The sequence below is a fragment of the Excalfactoria chinensis genome, chromosome 4 (genome assembly GCF_039878825.1).
Source record: "Excalfactoria chinensis isolate bCotChi1 chromosome 4, bCotChi1.hap2, whole genome shotgun sequence".
Lineage (NCBI taxonomy): Eukaryota > Metazoa > Chordata > Aves > Galliformes > Phasianidae > Excalfactoria > Excalfactoria chinensis.
The window spans coordinates 68,203,334-68,224,408 of NC_092828.1; the positions used below are offsets into that span (position 1 = coordinate 68,203,334).

The 21,075-nt window shown below is 39.0% G+C and overlaps 1 protein-coding gene across 1 annotated transcript in view; it reads left to right on the plus strand.

Annotated features, from left to right (window-relative positions):
• Positions 1-21,075, plus strand: part of AFF2 (ALF transcription elongation factor 2) — a 338,300-nt gene that overhangs the window by 174,360 nt on the left and 142,865 nt on the right. The window contains exon 4 of the mRNA XM_072334541.1: positions 6,113-6,157. Coding sequence (XP_072190642.1) covers positions 6,113-6,157 — 45 coding nt within the window. The remainder of the gene's footprint in view (positions 1-6,112; positions 6,158-21,075) is intronic.

Genomic DNA, 21,075 nt, shown 5'->3' on the forward strand with positions numbered 1-21,075 from the left:
TAATGTCTATTTCTGATACCTTTAAACATGAATGACCCTTTTGGGAAAAGTATTAGCAAAACAGGAAACAGACAAAAACATGAAATGTAAAGCAACCCAAATAAATTAGAACGGTGGTCTCTGTGCAGTGGTATGAAGTTAAATTCAAGTGAAGGGATGGGCAGCTATTGTAAAGGCGTGAGTTCAGAAGAGATGTAGGGAATGACTGAAAAGGGGAAACAAACCCTGAGCATATAAGGAGATACTGATGGAAGAAAAGCTGATGTTGAAGAGTGGCTGTGTACTCCTTTCAAGTGCAGACAAAGTATTGCATCTCTGTAGACTTCTGGAGAAAATTGCAAGAACAGGATAATAGCTTCATTCACACTGGAAGGGCCTTTGAAGGCCATTTAGTCCAACTTCCTGCTCAGAAAAGGTCTGTTTATTGGAGATTGTTCCGGGGCTTGTCCAGTTGAATTGTGAGCATCTCTAAGGATGGAAGTTCTCTAACATCTTTGATGCCTGCTCTAGTATCTGACCACCCTCACGGGGGAAATCGTTTTACCAATAATGAGCTGTAATTTCCCATGTTCTGACATGTCTCTACTACCTCTCATTCAGCCCCTGAAGCTCTGGGAACAGTCGGACTCTTTATTTTCATGAGGCAGATGCTCCCCTTTGCCTTTGTTCTTCCAGCTGCCTTAGCCTCTCTTCATGAGCCACAGGCTCCAGTCCTAGCCATGTAGGAGGCCTTCAGCTGGACCTTGCTCCAGTGTATCAAAGTGTTTTGCATACTGAGAAGCCAAAAGTCAAGCACAGTACTCCAGTTGGAGTACTGAATAGAAAGTCCATGCTAGCTACATTCTTACTGCTACATCCCAGCGTGTTATTGGTTGTCTTTCTGCCAGGCACACTGCTGAGTCCGCTCAAACGCTTGGCCAACAAGACCCCCCAGGCTCTTTCTTGAGAACTATCTTTCTAGGTCATTGTCCCTCAGACTGTGCTTCTGTGGTGGGTTATTCTATCCCAAGTGCAGGAATTTACTGGTGTTTGAACTTTGTGGAATTCTTGAACAAAATCCAAATGCAAATTCAAATTCAATTTGGAATTCACAAATGGTACTATAACAGGAAAATGCAGCCTCAACATTGTGTTTCCTAATTGGTTAAATCCCAGCTGATCTTTTTCATGTTAACCAAGGCTGACTATATGTCATGTATTTTAGTCCATCCTACTGGCAAGCAAGGAGAGTTCTGGCCACCCTGTGCTGAACTTGTCTTGTGGAACTCACTGCAGCTGGATACTGTGAGCTAAATGAAACCAGAAAGACAGGAGAGAAGCTCATGGGCAGTAATTCTCTTACAGACTGTTCAGCATGCTGACCCATGCACAGCTGGGACTAACTAAGGCCGTTCTGTGTACTGCAGCTTGCTTGAATCTGGAAGGATTTAACTATCAGAGTCACTTAGGAGACTGTAATACCCTGTTCTTATGGTCCATGGACTGGGTGGGTCTCTGGTGAGATCTAGCATGACCAGTCATAATATTCTGATGGGTGTAAGACCTAGTTCTAGGAAGATTTTTCCCTCCTATGTGGAAACCCCGCTGTTCTGAGCACTGCCTGATCGATTTCCCACATGCATTAATAAAAATAAAAATAAAATAAAAAAATTAAAAAAAAAAAAAAAAAAAAAAAAAAAAAAAAAAGGAGCACTCTCTGTTCTTAAGAAGCCTGCCAGGAGCTGAAGGCATTTGTAGAATGAGTTTTCTGCTGACAGACTTGGTTTTTCTGCTTCTGGTTTTCTAAGTGTTTCCCTCTTATCTCTGTGTAGTGTGCAGTGGAAATGATCAATCAAGGCTCATGCACAGTATCCTTTCTTGCTAGCAAGTGTAAAATCAGTTTGTGTTTGAAGGAGTAAACTGTCGTGTGAGCTTCATCTCCCCAGAGTCAAAATGGCTCTCTTGATAAAGGAGATGACAATGAAAGAGCTCTTGATGTATAAACACATAGGTGCTCCTATGCAAAAGATTAGAATGGGTTCCTACAATTGTTTAACATTCTACCTTTATCTTTCCAATTAAACAAAGATAGGAAGAACTGATTACTGAGTGCCAATTGTGCACCAGTAAAGCCAGAGGGATTTTTTACAGTTTATTCAGATGAAAATATAGTCATTCAGTTTTGCTAAAGCCATTTTTCTATGTGTATTTCCACTTCCCAACACTGCATTTGAATTTTCAGGAGTTTTTTGATAAGTTTTTTGGAAGATTTTGTTGCTAACCTTTGTAAGACATGCCTGCTGTCTGGTGTAAAATACAGGGAAAAGAGACTTAATGTGATTTTTCTGTGGCCATGAAAACAAAATCTTATCTAATGCAGGTTATAAATTGTCCAGGAGCTAAGAGTGGTCAAGGAACTGTTGAATGAATAAATGGAAGGTTAGATCAACATGACTCATCAGATAGTGTAACCACTAACCCCATGCCATTTGATCTGCATGACATCGGGCTACTATTCCCTCACTCTAATATTTCTGCCCTCCTTCCTTCTCTTTTAAGTTTATCACTGAGCCATCCAAGCCATACATTAAACCTTTGGTTCCACATCATTTAAGTTCTGTTCTTTCTTATACGAGACTGAAATGTGAAGAGCCCTATAATACAAGCTGGGAGATTTTGACCATCTAACCTTTAGAGTTTTTTTCTTCTTCTTTTTTTTTTTTTTTATTTTTTATTTTTTTATATTTTTTCCTTAAGCCTGGAAGCAATATCTAAAAGTAAACATGAAGCATTCTGATGCAAAAGAGCTTAGCCAGATTAAAATGAAATTGAAATATAAGTTCAGACTAACATGTAGCTGTTATGAAATCTTTTTGTTTTGACTGAAGTTATATTACCTCGGGACTTAGATCTTCAGCTTATGTAATATTAACTGTTATTCAGTCCAGAGTGCATGCTGGCTGAGAGCAGCTTGTGATGTGAGATGTAACTGCTCAGTCATTCAGAGGCAAAATTCCTGGAATCTGTCTTTTTGGCTGGTTTAGATTGTGCTGCTCACAAAGGAAGAGAAGCACCAAAAGCATGCACAAGTGAAAGCTGTGGTCCTCCAGTTTAAAATCTGGTGATCGATGAAAGCTCAAAAAGCCAAGGAGTGGAGAATCATGTAATGCTTCCCAAACTACTTGATTTTTGGGAAAGTAATAGTATGGGATATCCATCATTGATTGAACTCCTGGAGGAATATGGCATTTTATTAATGGCAAATGTAATAGAAAAAAAAATTATAGAACTAATACTCAACAAAGTGATGCTGCTTCCTGTGTATTGTTCTACCCTGATCTACCTGTGCATGGATTGCACAGTTTGGGCAATGAGGGCCTTCTTGCACTTTTATGCTGGATGCAGGTATTTGTGGAGAATTAACCTGCAATTTTTGATTCATACTTTGCACGGATGGGAGGTTGCTCTTTTCTTTTTCTTTTTTTTTTCTTCCCAGGGTATTTTAAGTCTTCAATAGATCTTTGCTTTTCAAGTTCCCTGGAACTAGAATACATGCAACTGTAGCATGAATTTAGAAAAATGGTCTCATTTCTTGAGAAATCCATTAATAGTAATGCACTGTAAGACTCTTACATTGATCTTCTCTCTGATAGTCATGTTGTAATAATTATTCTTTTAATGTTTGCATCAATCTAAATGTTTTCCTCTTTGTGCTAGCTCCTTCTTGGATCTTTCTATATGACAATCACAGTACTTTGACATCTTGCATCCCTTTAATACCAGTGATTCAAAACAAAGCAATGCCAAAGGGAACAAAAGTTCTGTCAAGCCATTAAAATCTTCTCTGCCATTAAGACAATTAAATAGATGCATGAACATTTACAGTTATTAGTCAGTGCTGCCAACGGAAGCTCATTGTGATTGTCTAATATGTAGAGGGCTTTACTGCAGTAGAGTAGTATGTTTATTATTATTACTATCATTTGTTCTGAAGTAACATAAACAGGGCTGTGAGTTGAGAGAGCACTGTAAAGCAAGTAAATGCATGGTCTGCCTTGTGTTAATAGCCCATGGCACAATTATGACATTTCTAAACAGAGAAATACACACAGTGTCCAAGCTAACCATTGAAAATGTCACGTGTAATGTCAGGGAGGAGCATTAAATAAAGTGGTGGCTTCTGTTACTTTTCCCAGTCTGACCAACTCAGGCACATTTTGAGCTGCTCTTGTAGCTGCTCTGAGAGACTTTTTGGTTGGTGTGTAGACTGCAAGCTTGTTAGGTTAATACTTTGTTTTCTCGTATTCCAACATACCATTTGTACTCCTACTATCCTACTGCACATCACAGTAATACTTTTTTGATTATCTGAGGCAGATTGTACTTAAAGTTAACTATATTCCTCTCTGAATTGGAAACTATGGACGATGTATGGAAAACACAGATTAGCAAAGAGTTTAATGTCACTGAGAGGAAAAAAGAAGTGGTTTAAGCAAAATTTAATTGAGGGGATTGAGGGAAGGTCAATTAAGTTCTGGAATATCAAGTACTACAGCAGGAAGGTGGAATTCATGCAGCTAATACTGGCAATCCACCAGAAGCTTTCAGCCTAGATTTGTTGGGCAGAATTGGAGTTTTTTTCATTGGCTGAGTGTTTTTAAATGGTATTATGGAAAATGACAATCTGCAGTTGCTGTTGTAGATAAAATCACTAAGAATACTTCACTGTTGTCATTTTCTCTTCAGTACATGTTTACCAAGATACTGTTGAACTGTTGGGAATTCTGATAGTGGTGAAATTAGCCAAAAGAATGGAACACCTTGCTTATAGGGAAAGAAGGTAAAAGGTGAACATATGGCGTTCAAGAAAAGTCAAGTATAATTCTACGTATTTGTGCCTGGTGTAAGTGAGAAGGGAAGTAGGTAGTGGGAAGAGCTCTATAGACAGGCTGAGGTAACACCAAAAGCAGGATTTTTACTAATTATCACAGAAAATGAATAAATAGTTTTAAACACTACTCCATATTTTATTAAGTGAAGGAATTGGAGACCCACTTCTGTGCTCAAAAAAAAAAGAACACAAAACCCTTCTGTTTTTGAGCTAAACAATCCACGTTACTGGAATATAATGTGTGCAACATTAACAGGAAATGAACATGGTGACTTGTTTGGTCTTCCTGGTCTTTGACTTTTGTCACTTGTATGTATTTAGTCTTCAAGCTTTGTGCTTGCTGAACTCTACGAGGAAAGTCATAGTCATGCTTTCAGTTAAGCTCTGTAGCAGATTTGAATAGCACAGATGAATCTTAGTCACTAATGTCCCTTATCAAACTAGTCATCAAGAGGTAGAAAAGCCTCACTGAATTGTTATGGCGTGAAGTACTTCACCTGTTTTTGATATCTCCCTGACTATTGGCTCTCTCTCTGCTGTTTTACTGCCATGATAAGAATCCATTGGAAGTGCCTGTAAGTACTGTAAAATGGTTTCACATTTAGGTCTTGTCTGCCTGCTGTTTATGTTGTTGTTCACAGTGTTTAGAGCTTCTGTGATATTTAATGACACTGGAGTGAGGGACTGTGGAAAATATTACAGCAACCATTTAAACAAGGATATTCAGCTGGAAGATATTCAGGGCACCATTGTGTATGTGCATGGGTATGTTTTTATGCGTTGGTATAATGTATCTTCCCCACGGGAGAAAGGATACCTGCCAAGCCTCTTGAAATGGGTTAGTGTGTGCTGTTCAGTCTTGACCTGATACTTTACATGGAACAGGCTAGTGATGTGAGATACAAGAAAATTAGCCTCAACTCTTATAGTCCAGCCAGTACAGAACTGGCAATTCTACTGCCAGTTCTCAACTGTGAGGAAATCAGAGTACTGTACTGCTCCAACAGTGTCATTCCTAGCACAAAGTAGTGCAGAAGAAACAAAAAATGTAACAAATTGTGTCAAAATGTGTCCTACTGGTGACTTTTGTTGATCTGAACTGGAAAATGTGGTATGCAGCAAGCATGGATGCAGCAGTCTTCAGACAGAGCCAATTGCTTGTTAGCTGTTCGCCTGTATAGTTAGTCACTGAACTTTGCATCTAGTGCCTAACTAAACATTTCTATTTTTCTTCAAACCTAGGTTACCCTTCCTAATGACTCCAGCTGTGTGGAAGAAATACTGCGTGTGAGTAATACACTTTGCCTTTGCTGTATTTTTTTCTTTTAATTGTAGTGCTGTTATTTCATCTTCCATGGAGAAGGGCTGTCTTTAACATCGTTGTTAAATAGTAAGTTATTAGTGGGTTTGTGTCAAAGAGAAATAGCCTGGTGGGCTCAGGATGCTCCTAAGTTCAGTTCTAATATTCCTTCTCCCAGTACATCTACAACTTGTCTTGGTCAGGAATTACATCCTTTCCTGTTAATTTGTTTTTAAGTTAAGTTCTTAGGCTCTGCAAGTCTCTCCAGAATCCATTTCTCTCCCACCGTAGGGCAGAGTTCCCTTAATTCTCCCACAGTGGCCTACAGTCTTACTTCTTTCCCCAGAATATAGTTTCCCACCACTCATGGTTTTGCTGAAGACTTACAGACTTTTTTTGTTTGTTTTGTTCGGAGTTCTGGTTAGTGCTTAAATATAGAAAACAAAAACATTTACTCCAAACTGAGAAACTAATTGTGCTAAGATTGTGTAACAAGAAAAAGAGAGCATGGGAAATATGTTGCGTATGCCTAAATCTGCCTTACTGTAAGGTGAACCTTTCCTCAGGCACTCCAAAGTTGGTGTTCCCTGTTGACAGTGAGATTTATCTGGGACTAGTAGGCTTGCAACCTACAGTTTCTGCCTGGCATTTTGGGTTGTGTCCACACAGTTTAAGTTTCTAATCTGTCAGATTTGCCACTGTGGGATCTCTGGCCCACCTGCTGGTTTTGATGTGGAGAAGATAAAACTTCAGTGGAAATTTGTGCTGGCCATGTCTTCTTCAATTGGAGCAAGTGGTGCAAACTCATCCAGACCCAAAGTCAAGAACAACAGTTGTGTCAAACTTGCTTAAAAGAACACACACATGTTCTTGTTCATTAAATAAAGCAGGCTTTGCACTATTCATTGAAACTGTTTAAGTGGAAACCTGTTCCTGTTTTTCAAATACATGTTATATTGGGATAATGCTGATGTCCTTATGCGTTGTCAGTGATTCTGCTCAAGTTGAACCAGCAAGCAAACATGCATTTGCAGACTGGCAGTCACAGAGGGGTATGTGTCAGTATGTGCACCTAGCAGCAATGGATGCAAAGAAATAAATACAGTTTATTTTCAATGTTCAAAGTGAGCAACAGTTTATTACTTAGACAACATAAGGAAGCAAAACCAAAGAAAATGTTGAAGCGCAGTTTTCTGATTCTTTGGTACATTTAAACCATTTCTTCTCCTGTTTATATTATTCTATTAGATGCTTTACTGTTGTTGCAATAATTGACATGTTAGGTGGGGAAAGCATTTGTTTTCAATCAACAGCATCAAAAAGAAATGTGATGTAGCAAAAGCCAGGAGTCAATCATCCAGCTGACAGTTTTTGTGTGAGAACAGTGCATATAAATCATAGGAAGCAGAAATATCTGCCTTTCTTTTTTCTAATCAAGAGGAGATGATCATGTTTCCTACCCCATGACTGTAATTTGAGTCAACAAACAGTGCCAGAATTTCACAGGCTCCATTCTGAAAACCACCAGGATGAGTGCAAGTTTTCCTGTCTCCTTCAGTGGTTTTGGATCAACTGCAGAGTCCCCAAGTGTGTGAAAGCCAGAGATCACAGATCTGCTCCTGGGGCTGCCCATCAAAGGCTAAGCAAGCCCTGCATCCCAACTGATTGCCTTCAATGGCAGTGCTTTTAGGCTTCCAAATTTGTATGGTGCTGAAGCACATGTGGAACAGAAGTATCTGAGTTTTGTCAATGACTTTGTTCTTGTCAAATTTGTAATGCAGAATGAGCTGGTGGGAAAGGTGTTTTGGCTGCATGCAGAGTGTCATATTCTACTTGATAGGCAACAGTGAAAAAAGAAGTAAGAAAAGGTGATGCCCAGCAGTTGTCAAAATCTAGTTTTTGGGCTCCCTGTGGGAGTCCTGTGTCAAGAGATTCAGACAGAAAGAACAACCCTTGGCTGCAACAGCAATTTGTGCTTTGAGAACTTGGATTAAGTAAGTTCCCAGCTCCGACAGATATTTTCTGGCTTACTGGGGCCATTGACTCAGGCTTTGAAGAGCCTTTGGGAACGTGGGTCTTAGCTTTCTGGTGACAGCTTCTCCAGCTGAAAAAAAATAAAATAAAAATAGATATTAACATTAACGTTTCCATCTCTGTTAGGGATGCTGCAGAAATAACACAAGGGTTACACAGTGCTGATGTCTCAAAGGTAGATGGGTGGGAGTGTAACAGTGTGCATTCTAGCCAATGGAAACAGAAACAGAGTTCAGCTCAAAATATCTGGATGTATTACGCACTCACATATGCAGCTTTTAATCCAAAGTGACACCACTGTACTCTGTGTCACTCCTACAGCTGCTCAGCAAATGCTTGACAAGGACTGGCAATTTTTGCTCCCGGCCATGTCCACTGCAGAGCTGCACACCCCAAAGTGCCCCCTCACCTGCCTGCCCCCACACTGCCCTGCCATTTGCTTTGAGGGCAAGTCTTGCTTGAAGTTTGAGTTTTTTTCTTCTTTATAGTCACAAAAATACATGCCTTAATTCATTGCTACCCTTAAGAAAGGCATAGGAGCTCTTTTGGGACTAAGAATTGTGACCTCAGATTTTACCAAGCTCTTTTTTCAAGCTGAACTTGATTGATGTTTTTTTTACCTCTCTTTTTTTTTTTTTTTTTAAATTAAAAATCAAAACAAACAAACAAAAAGCATTGAATTGAGTTTAAGGACCAAAGTTTCCAGCTGACCAAGGAGAAAGGTCTTGAGCCCACTCACAAAATTTCACAGTCCTTCAGATTTCCTGAAACACTTAGCCACTTGGGTCATCTTGTGTAAACACTCCAAGGACTGTTCATGATACTACAACCAAAGGTTAATGGCAGCCCAGTCTCCCATTCCTTTTGTTTTTCTAACCAGAATGTCTGAGAAAGTTGTTAAAAATTAAAATTAAATAATAAAATAAAATCCCTGCTGTACACCTAAGGCCAAGCTATAAATGTAGTGCAGGAGATCTGCATATAGCACAGGTTGTTAACACCAAATTGAAACATAAAAGCGAATGGTCGTTGGTATACTTTTTTCTGTTTCAAAACATGACTATTTTTTTTTTTTTGACCAACATGTTGGCTTTGAGCATGTGGATAATGTGGAAAATAGGCAATCAACAGTATGTGCGTGTAATTCACAACTTATTAATATGGATTTAAATTAAGTTGTCACTTGCTATATGCAGCCATTGAAAAATGAATTCATTGAAATGTTGTGATACAAAGTGCAGATGGGGAAAGAGAACTGACATTTTAAACCAATACTCTAAAGCTGTTAGTTGTGCCACATATATCAGTGCTTTATGCCAGTGTGCCCTGCTGTCATTGTATATCATTAGAAGGCAATATGCCGATCCAAATCTAGGGCTGTGTGTAGTGTGCGAATTTGCATTACTCCTTTTCTTTCTACAGGGAACATAGAAAGGACAACCTTTAGCATGGGTTTGCCTCTGGATTAAGAGAAGAATGCAGTGTTGCACAAGAAAGAAAGGAAACTTTAAATAAAATTTCTCAAGGAATTGTATTGAAAATATTGACTTGAATTGAAATTCTGGGTGAGCTGTTTAGGCGGTTGTTTAGATGTAATCCTGCAGAGGCGAGTCTCAGGTCTGTATATGCGAAGCTGTCGGGTGGGTGCTGCTCGCCATCTGGGCAGACACTTCTCTCTGTCCTCCTCGGAGAAACAAAAGGATTTTTGTAGATCCATGTTCGCTGTTGTGTGGCACCAAGGAATTCAGCAGACTTCTGATGCAATATGGATATATGTGATATTATTTAAAAGCTTTCTGGCCTGGAAGCAAAATTAATCCTAAATGTAATTTAGATTGTAATTAGTATAAAAATGACTGGAGTTAAATGAGCAAAGTCTGTAATTTGTATGATCTTCTATTCTTCTGATTACAAGCTCACATCTAATGACATTGGAGAATATGTAAATTGATCAGCAGGTGAAAATGCCCTTGATTGGGTAAATTATGTGTAGTGTTACCTTCCTCATGCCAATTGAAAGCACTAATGGATTTAATATGTATCATCCATAGCTGAGGTGAGCTGTTCACAGAGCAAAATTAGACCGTAACAAATACAGGCCATTATTTGCCCCCTCAATAATTGTTTTCCTCTTCTAAAATACAAACCAGCATTGAAGATGTGGCTAAACCTAATTACATTAATTGTAATTTGAAAAATACACATATGCGGTCTGGTGTGGTTACAAACGCACTTAGTAGCTGACAAGCAGTTTAAATATTTTCAAGTGGAACCTGGGGGCTTGCTGGGGAGGACATGATGTGAATTTAAAATGATTATCCAGACGTCATTGGACAAGTGAATAACGAGCTGACTGGCCTAGTAAATCATGTGAACCTGTCAAATGTGGGAACACATTGGGGAGGAGATGATGTCAAGTAACAGTAACTTAGCAACCTGGCATTTAGCTGTCCAGGGAATGAGTAAGAGTAGCCACTTTTAAATAGCTGAGTAAATAAATGAATCCTTATATGTCTTAGGTGTGCTATAAAAATAGGCCAGCACCGTATGTTTTCTGTCAAGCTGCTTCTTTCTCTAGGATAAGGTGATTTATTCTTTCTGTTGAAATGAAAAAATGAATTGAAAAGTTAGCCCATGTGTAAATGTGTATCTGTGGCCTTTGTCCCTTGTCTGGCATGCAGCCCTTGGAAGTGTGTAAGAAACTGGGCAATAGCCTGCTTTGAAAAAGGCCATACAGTGTGATCTTTTTCCTTTAGACCTTGCTTATGCACATGAAGATTTGGATGGATAAAAGCTATACTTTTCTTAGCAATATCCAAGTCATTGCATTTTCAGCATTTTAAATGTATTTTCTGAATGGAGGCAGAGTCAGTTTCTGCTTGCACACCAAAATAAATCAGGGGGTAATTCCACTGACCTCTGATCTCATTTGAGTTCATTGAATTCTTCATCCTTCCACACTGGTATGAATAGCAGCTCCACTTACACTGCTACTGTTGTTATGATATAAAAAGTAGTTACTCCTGTGTAATTTTGGGCATATGATAGCAGATACCAGTCCTTTACTCTGGTAGATCCCTAGATGTGGTTTTACTCCAGAAAAATGGAAATGCTAAATAGTTCCTTAAGAGCAGTTCTCTCCTAGTTCAGTATGTCATCTGCTCAGTTCTCAGCTCAGTATTAGCAGAATTCATCCGTAATTCCAGGAAGGTCAGAAAAAGTCCCTTACCGGCAGGTTTTTTGTTTGTTTGTTTGTTTTTGTTTGTTTGTTGTGCATTGCCCAGCCTTATACATACCAATATATCAATAATTTGAGTCATTGGAAGACATCCCAGAATGGTCTTTGAAGAGCAAAAGCAAAAGAAGCCTTAGGTCTTAGTCAGGAGCAGACCCTTGGCATAGGGGCTCATCATGGCCACTGTAAGTTGTACCTGAACACAGCAGGACAGGATTAGTCAAGCTTTTGGCTATTCCATTGCTGTGACAACATGATGGTGTCACTCATGAGAATGACGTCTCAAGAGCAGTCAGTATGTTAACTTGAGGTAGGTAATGTGGAGCTGAGTGCTCAAATACTTTGTATCTTTAGTGGTTTAGTGGCCACAGTTGCACTGCTGTAAGGCACGGTTTAGGCATTAGAGGAGCTTACTTATGATGTAGACACATTAGAAATGTGCTTTGTACTACCAGATCAGTGCAAAGCAGACTTCATTCTGTTGGGGAGGTACTGGAGAGAAAAAGCTGACTATCTGATCTGACAAATGCATGTGGGTGTGCTGTGTTTCTGTATTCAGAGGGTGGTATTTTCCACTCACGTGATGTATGGATATATGGTTCTTCAGAATGTAAGGCAGCAAGGGATTAAACCTTTATCAGGACAGACAAGCAAGGTCTGATGATTTTTATAGTGCCAAGTTGAAACACTGCTGATTTCAGTATTATTGTATAGTTCTACTATCATTGCCTGATTTGCCATTGCCACTAAAATTACTCTAAAATGAACTGACATCATGAATATTTGGGCATGTATTGCTGCTCCTGAAAAGAATGAAAGGGCTCTCATCTACTAGAATATATAAACACTGGAATAGGCTGCCCATGGAGGCGGTTGAGTCACCGTCCCTGGATGTGTTTAGGAGCTGTTTGGATGCAGTGCTCAGAGATACGATTTAGCAGAGGGTTGTTAGAGTATACTCATACTATGGTTAGGCTGTGGTTGGACTTGATGATCTTTGAGATCTATTCCAACCTGAGTTATTCTGTGATTCTATGATTCTACTATCTCCTCTACTAAGTGTAGAATAAAAGTGTGTTAATTCTCATCTGTTTTCCAAGCTCTCTAGCATGTCTTTTGCACAAAACCCAACCCAACCACTTCTAGTTTCTTTTCCTCATGAACAGTCACTTAAGAAATGATCCAGTGTATACAGCCATGCATTACATGCTAGGTGTGTTTACTCTTATTCATTACTCTGTTATGACAATATCAAAAAACAGCTTCTAAAAAGCCAGTTAAAAAACAGAAAATTATCCAACCATAGTCATTGTTTTGGAGGCAAAGCCTACTCTGTGCCTGTCCTGGAGTACTGTTCCCAGTTCCAAAATGGCTGATAACAACAAATACTGGCACAACATCTGGTAAGGTCAAGAAGAAAAACAATCCAAAGCTACTATGCTCCTCATACATATCTTGTTGCGAAAGTATCAAGTACAAAAATCAAGTCCTCTTTTGAAATATAGGTTGTAGAATGTTCCTCGGGTCTCAGATTAATCATTTCTGTTATTTCATCTTATCCTGTCAAAATGAAACGTGGTTAAATATGGGCATTGAGTGTTGAAAGTGCTAGCAATGTTACCTTTCATTTAAGTAGATTAATATTATGTACTCTACATAACAAATTGCTTTAGGCACAGAATGAAGACATTGAAAATATATTAAAATCAAGTTAGACTTTCTGAAATGAGTGCATGCTTTGCAAACCATTTTGGTTTGAAATGACAAAGCCTGTAGTTTTCTTCTGTGAGCCCTTCATCTCATTTGCCTGGGGGTGACTATTGCAGATTTAAAATCTTGGGTGGGAAGCTTCCCATAAGTCAGCACTACTGAAGAGGCTGATGGGGCCCATGGAGGCTAAATTGGACAGAGCTACAATAAACTAGACAGCCTTACAGCATCTAAGGGAAGATGGGGTTGGAAGATGTGACTAAATGAATCTTCAGAAGGAGTATCAGTTTCTGTTTCAAATTCTCTGAAGTTGCAGCTGTCCATGACAGCTGAAACATTAAAAAAATACATGGCTGATGTTTAAAAATATACATATATATACTTCCTTATACATATAAGTAGGGAAAAATAAATAAATAAATAAATAAGGACCAAAGAGGGTTCGTATACTTGAGAACGCTGAAGTTTTACTATTTTAACTATACCTGTCATGTTGCAACCTTTGATGTTTCACATGCTCTTGTGGTTTAAGAAGGGAGCATGAAGAAAACGGGAAAAGAATGAAGGTACTTGAAGTAGAATTGACGTTAAAACTTTGAATCTCATTGACAATTACAGAATCATAGGCAATCATTGAATGGCTTGGGTTGGAAGGGACCTCAAAGATCATAGACCACCAGTGTCTTGCAGTGGACGGGGCTGCCAACCACTAAATAAGGCTACCCAATGCCCAATCCAACATGGCCTTGAACACCTCCAGGGATGGGACATGCAGAACTTCTGTTTGTAGCATGTGCCAGTGCCTCACTACCCTCAGAGTAAAGAATTTCTGCCTAACATATAACCTAAATCTTCCCTCTTTTTGTTTAAAATAATTTCCCTTTGTCCTACCACTACCAGACCATGTAAAAATTGCAGTGAGGTCTCTCCAGAGCTTTTTCTTCTCCATGCTAAAGAAGCCCAACTCCCTCAGCCTTTCTCCACAGGAGAGGTACTTCAGCCCTCTGAGCATCTTCTTGGCACTTCTCTCCACATTCTGCTTATTCTGGGGCCCCAGACCTGGATGTAGACCTCCAAGTAGGGCCTCAAAAGGGTACAGCAGAAGGAGACAATCATTTCTCTATTTCTGCTGGCCTTCTTAATGGACTTCAGTCTATACTGAACCCAGGATGCTCCCAATCCTTTAAATCAAGATTACATACATTACCTGAGATACTGGTCAAAAAGTATTGCCTTTGGAGAGATCCCCTGTACAAGCAGGTGGACGGTTCCAGCCTTGTCAGTCTCCATGGGTTTGCTAAAGCTGTCTGACATGGGAAGGCTGTCCTGCAAGCATCATCAGTCTTAAGTTCAAGATTTTCCGTATTCTGTAGGAACAATAATTCCAAAAGTCATTTTTTGAGGGGGTGGGAGTAACTTATTTCTTTGATATTAAGACTTTCATACAGCATAGTCATCAGTGTGCTTTCTTATCATGCTCTCCTTAATACTTGCAGAGATCGTTTAAGCTGGCAAAATATAGACTATGCCATTTCACTCCTGCCACTCAGTGACAGATATGGTCGATCTTCCTATCTCTTGGAACACCCTCTCAGTAAATGTTTGACTATCTACACTCAGATAAGGCATCATACCTTTAATCTTTCTGCATAACATTGAGATGTCTCTTCACACCACATTTTCTCCTTCAATGAAACAGAGAAGGAGAATCTCACCTACACTGCCACTGCACTTCGGAGTTAAATTAGGTCCTAGCAAAATGTGCTGAGTTCTTCAGTTGGAATTATTGGTGTTATAACTGTGCAAAGGCCAGGCTCAATCAGATATTTAAAATTATACTGCTTACTATGGCTTATCCATTTCTATAGATAATTTCTAACATTTCTTTAAACAAAGTGTGTCGTTGAATTTAATGTTCTGAGAAACCTAATGAACTTCCTATCTACTTGAGGCGTATATTTCCAATTGTACTAATAACCGTGTTTTTTATTGAATATTTAAGTCACTTTCAGCTTCTTAATCCAGGATGTGGTTCTTAATAAGCATTTGAAAAGAATGTGCATTATGGATGGAAGACACTTCTGAGCATTTTCAAATTGTCACATTAAAATTGTCACATTTGTTTAATTAGCCTGTAGATCCTGCCACGTTGATTTATGTCAGCTTGGTAACCGTTTCTTTGGATAGCTAGCAAATCTGACCAGAATGCTTTTTTTTCCTCACATTTCTTTTTGATTTAAAAGCAGTCATTCAGGCACCCAGTCTTGCAAAAGTCAGCAGAAGAAAATGTCAGCATGTAATATTAGAAAGGAAGATTATTTTAATAATTCCTGGCATTTAGGTATTTGTTGACCACTGTTCAGAGGCAAGAGGTACAAGCAGACTACAGACATGAACATGAAGCTCCAAGCTAAGTGCCCAGGTTTATGTTTCTTCATTCCACTTGCTGTGTTGCTGTTATTCTTAGCAGGCTCCCAGGATGAGCTCACTAGAAACCCTACTTTCAGCAACTGAAAGCTCTTCTTCAAAGATTTTCTCTTTTCCAACGTTTCTGTACAATGTCTAAGCAAATATATATTTTTTTTGCTGTTGAGGGAGTGCTATAAATAAGACCATCTAGTGCTTTGCAGGGTGAAACAGGAACAACACGGGCATATATGCACTTAGGAAACGTATCTGATGCTAATGGGAAAAACAGGCCAAGTTACTGTTCCTTGCATTTGCTATTGTCTCGGTGGATAATTTAAGGCATGGACTAAATTTCGTCTCTGGAGCCAAACTGGAAAACACTTGGTATTGTCTCTTGTGAAGAATTCTTTGAAATCTTCTGAAGGAATTTATTATACAAGCACTGAATGTTAAAGTCTCCTTTAGGAGTTGTAGTCCTTGAATTCCTTTGTCTTAAGTATATCCTGTTGAAGAAGTATACGTTATTTGCATCCCACACCCCAAGGTACAGCAACCTTTAAAAGTATTCTATTGAGCCTCAGAAAAAAAACAAACAAACAACAAACTTTGCATTTGCTCTGTAGCAAAACATTCCCAGTAGAGTGGGTTGGTTTTTTTTTTCTTTGGTTTGTTGTTAATTTAGCCAATTAATCCCTCCCACTTATTCCAGCATTTTATCATTTTGAATCTCACAAGCCCTTAATCTATTCAATAAGAGGCCTGAGCTGCCAGTTTGTCTGGAAAAGGAATGTTTTAGCAATGAAAAGAAAACTGGTGCGGAGATTTTATTTATTTATTTATTTATTTGAAGAGCAGCCCCTTGTTATTCCCAAGTTCAGAAAACAAAAGAGAACACAGCTTCAACACTAAGCCATTCACTGGAGGTTTCTTTCCATGAAAATATTTATCACTCTTCTTTTTTCTTGGCGATTGAGCTGTTGTTGCTTTTAAAAGAAGTTGTCGTGATCTCATTACAGTTTTGCTTAATATGATAAGTGTAAACTACAAGAAAGCTATCGTGTTTGAAAGGAACCCTTAGGATAGGCATGTTATACTAACTGATTGTGCTCTTTGAAAAGGCTTAGACTGGGAATTTTACTAAATGTATCATTCTGTCTCCTTTTGCAGCAGTGCTGTCATTTTATAGTGTCTTTCACCTAAGACAGAAGTTAACCTTCAGAAAAAAAAAAAAAAAAAAAAAAAAAAGCCATGTTACTGCATTTAACCTTTGCATCTCTTCAGCAAAGTCAGATCAACTGCTCTTTTGGTAACTGCTTGAATGTGATAATAAATGGCATGTTGTACTGAAAGAGAAAAAAAACACCTATTATTTGGCAGATTTATTCCAGTTTGACTTTGTATGATAACTGCTAGTTGTCACTGTTTGACACCAGCTATAGTTGCCAATAACAATGCTGCTTAGAGATGACTAGCAACTATTGGCCTACTGGGTGGTCTTTCCTAGGGCTTGTTCCAAGTTTGTTCCAGATTGCTCATATGACCCCTGATAAACTATTACTAGTGAATAACTTGCTGTTTCTTTTTGACCAGCTAGCAGCAACAAAGACAAAGCATGTCATCATCTAGAAATGCAAATATATAATTTTTATGTGCAGAAGCACCCAACATAGTTTGGAAACAGGGAGGTTATGGACTTTGCTGTTTTTCATCCCTGTTAATAGAATTTCTTTTCAGTGTATTTTGCTATTGTGTGGTTTGAAAACAATGTAGGCATGGAAAGCAATCCTCAGTGAGAATATGTTCATTTGGTGTTCAGCATGAACACGCTGATTTTGAATGTTTGGACCATTCTGTGCGGGACCAGGTGCCTCAGTTGTCACATGTTTTAGCAGCAGTTCTGAGTGATTAATACTTCCAACCACAGGCTTGTAAGCTTTGTAAGAAAAAATGAGCTGGGGGATAGGGCGTCAAATGTAAGCATGCAGTGGTGGGAGCTTGTCTAATTGAAATACACTGGAGCTTCCATACCTTAAAGGAGATTAAAAAAAAACTGTCAGGTTTTTTTTGCTTCAGTAAGGCTGACGTGCCAACAAAGTTTATGTTGTATCAAAACATCTTCTAAAACACACATTTATTTTTTCTTCACCTGGTGGCCTAGCAGGAGTGGATCAAAGGGCAGTGTTGTCATGATTTATAGAACATGCAGATGCAGGAGTAGAACTGCATCAAGGCGTACAAGTGAGGAAAAGGAAATCAAGACTGAAATGCATGTTCTTTTCCAAAGACTAAAATTACTGTAATAAATGTGAGGTAGGCTTGCAGGTAGCTGCTTAGGTCTTTCTGTAAGATAACAGATTTAAAGTGTTGAGTGCAATAGGCAGCAGGGACTCTCCCTCTCTAGCAGGCCAGAACCCATAGTTTACTCTTGGCAAGCACGCTAAGCTTTTGACCTTACAAAAATAATCCAAGTGCCAAATTAGAGAGTACAGTGATCAGGCTTTAGATTGAGCTTTGCTGACCATCCAGTGCTTGCTGAATGCCGATCAATCTGCGTATGTTGTCCACCCAGGACTGTCCAGCATGTAGACACTGTGAAGTTCCAGCACCATCCTGGGTATGGCAATGAGACAAAAAATGAGGCAGTCTTTGCCCCCAAAGCATTCAGTTTCTGATATAAGCACCAGGAAGGTAATTATACTCTGTAGGGGAGAGTGCATTCTTCATTTAGTAGGGGACAAATAAGTCTTCAGCTGAGACACATGGTGTGCTGGTAAAGAGAGCATCACAGAGATGAAGAAAAAGAAATGGTGAAAAACGACAGCTTCTGTATGGGCACTTTTAGCTTTTCTAGGCATGAGCTGTGTTTCCACATCAAACTCAGACCACTGTTTTAGTGGCATTCCAGTTGAGGTGTGGATGAATCATGTCAGAGGAAAACACATTAAAAATAAATGTTACTCTGTCATACCCCCCAAGGAAATCTCATGATACAGTACTGCTTGTGTGGCAGCATAAAAGAGATCTGGCAGTGTCTTGATTTTGAAGGCAAAAAAAAAAAAAAAAAAGCAGCTTTTGTGAAAGATTTCAATGCGTATTGTACAGCAGTGTGTGGTAGATTCATTTATTTGTATTTGATGGGTAACAACTTGCAGTCCAAATTTAATGAAGGCAAATCATGCTTTAAGAGAAAAAATTCAGCTTTAAACTCAAACAAGTTGCATATACTGGTTTTTTAATTTCCCTCTATACACTATTTCAGCTAATTGATGTCGCTGTTTGAAGGCTAAAACTGGTATCTTCTGGCACAAGCTGATGTTCTTGAATTCTGGGAGATTTTTAGATTGAGTTTCATCATATTGTCAGGATGCGGTTTATAAACTCACTGCATGTAGTGATCAGTGTAAGAGGTTTCTGTGCTAACTCTACAGAGCAAGGTGTTTTACAGTTTACCCATTTAATTTTGCCTGGTACTGAATTTGGAGATGTTATTTTTTTCACTGGGTTTGTGTAAGCGGATACAGAAATTAAATGCTTTTTTAGATAAATTACATGGATAAGGTCTTGTCATGTGAGTATATAATTTGCCACTATTATTTGTATGAAAAAACAAACAAACAAACAAACAACTAAACAGGAATTGATTATATCTGGCAACATAAAGGAGATGGTGTCATATAAATGTGCGCAGTTGTGTGCCTCAAGGTAGGTGCAGTCTTGTTTTCTAACTGTAAATTATAGTTTTGCTCTCCTCTTGGTGTGAACCCTAAGTTTCAGAAAAGAAAACAGGCAATTCGAGACATGCCGTTTCTCTTGTGAAGCTTGGGATGGATGGAACAAATTACCAGATTCCCTTAAACAAGTGCCAGCAGTGAACAGTTTCAAAACACAGTTGCTTATTTACTTGGAGGAATGTTGCCAATGTTTTCTAATTTGCAAAGATGAAATTGCATGTTGGTATTAGGAACTTTTTAAAGATTTAACTTTTTTATTACTTATTGTGCCTTTGTTTATATTATATTGCTATACTGCCAGGATGTTATGTTGTATTTAACAGTTCAGTGCACTCTTCTTATCTCTTGGGACCCTCATGAAAATTAGATGCGCCATTCCTGGTTATGGTTACAAGTATCATTTTGAATAAATAGAATCAAACAGATACGGGTGTGCATCTCAGTGTGGATGAGAAGCTGCCAAGAGCAGGAGGTGTTGCGTTAGCCATGCTGTCTGCATCAAGACCCTGATACTGTGTATTGGTCAACAGCATGATTAGTTTAGTTACAAAGAGTGACAGAAGAAAGACACCTGGCTTTCTGTAAGTGGGCTTAGTATACTTGACCTCAAGTACCTGAATATTTATGGGGAGTGTGATTAACTTTTCATAGAATCATAGAATGGCTTGCGTTGGAAGGGACACCAAGGACCATAAATTTTCAGCTCCCCTGTGCCACCAGGCTGGGCCACCATCCTCCAGATCTGGTACTAAACCAAGCTTCCGAGGACTCCCCATGTCTTGAACACCTCCAGGGATAGAGCATCCACAGCATCTCTGGGAATCATGTTCCAGCACTTCACCACTCTCTCTGCTGGGCTTTGTACTTGGTGTTAACTCAATATCTAGTTCAAGATACCCTACGTGGCCCAGGATCTCACACGTTCCACTGTGTGAATTCCACAGAAGTCTTAACTCTGTCTTACCATATAAAACTTCTCATGGTAGCTCTCCTATGGGTTTCCTGTAAGGTTCCGCTTCACTATTTACACTTTCTTCTACTTTGCCAATTACATTCTGTGAACCCTCATTGTACCTTCTGCCCTTTACTCATGCAAATTACCTAAGCCTGGCAAGAGTTGAAGTACAGCTTCTTCACATCTTGTTTCATTGCAGTCCATTATAGTGGTGTTTCTATAGTAGGACCCTTAGGGAGTTGTGCTGCATGTTTCTGAAAACACCAGGAGTATGTAAGAAAGTGCTCAAGAATACAAAACCTGCTTGGAATTGAATTGAAGGACTGTTCTGGGCAGTGGGAGCAAAATCAGAGTAGTTTTTGGCCATACTGTCTTCCTGGGATGTATCTTGAAGAAAACTACCTTGATCAACCTTGGAAAGAAGCATCCAACAAATTTTGGAAATGATCCGAGGCATGTTCTGGCATCTGCACAGCATCAGGGACCCACTACCCAGCAGAGAGCTAAGCAATTTAGTAATGTTGAAACACTATCATATAGGCTGTGGTTACTTTTAGGGTTGCATCAGACTTGCTAAATTGGAAATCTAGTTATGGGTTCATGTGGTGTAGTTCCGTTACTCTCCCTTGAAACTGCCTGTTGAGCTCAGATACCTTCTCACTGTAATGGAACACTGTTTTAGTTCACACATGCAAGATTGCTTAGAGCAATAAGCATATCAATCATGATTTGCTGGTTTTTATTGTCTTCTAAATGCTCTAAGAAAAGATAATGACTGTTGTTAGTTATAGAAACTACAGTATGGGGAAAATATATTGAAAAATGTGAAGC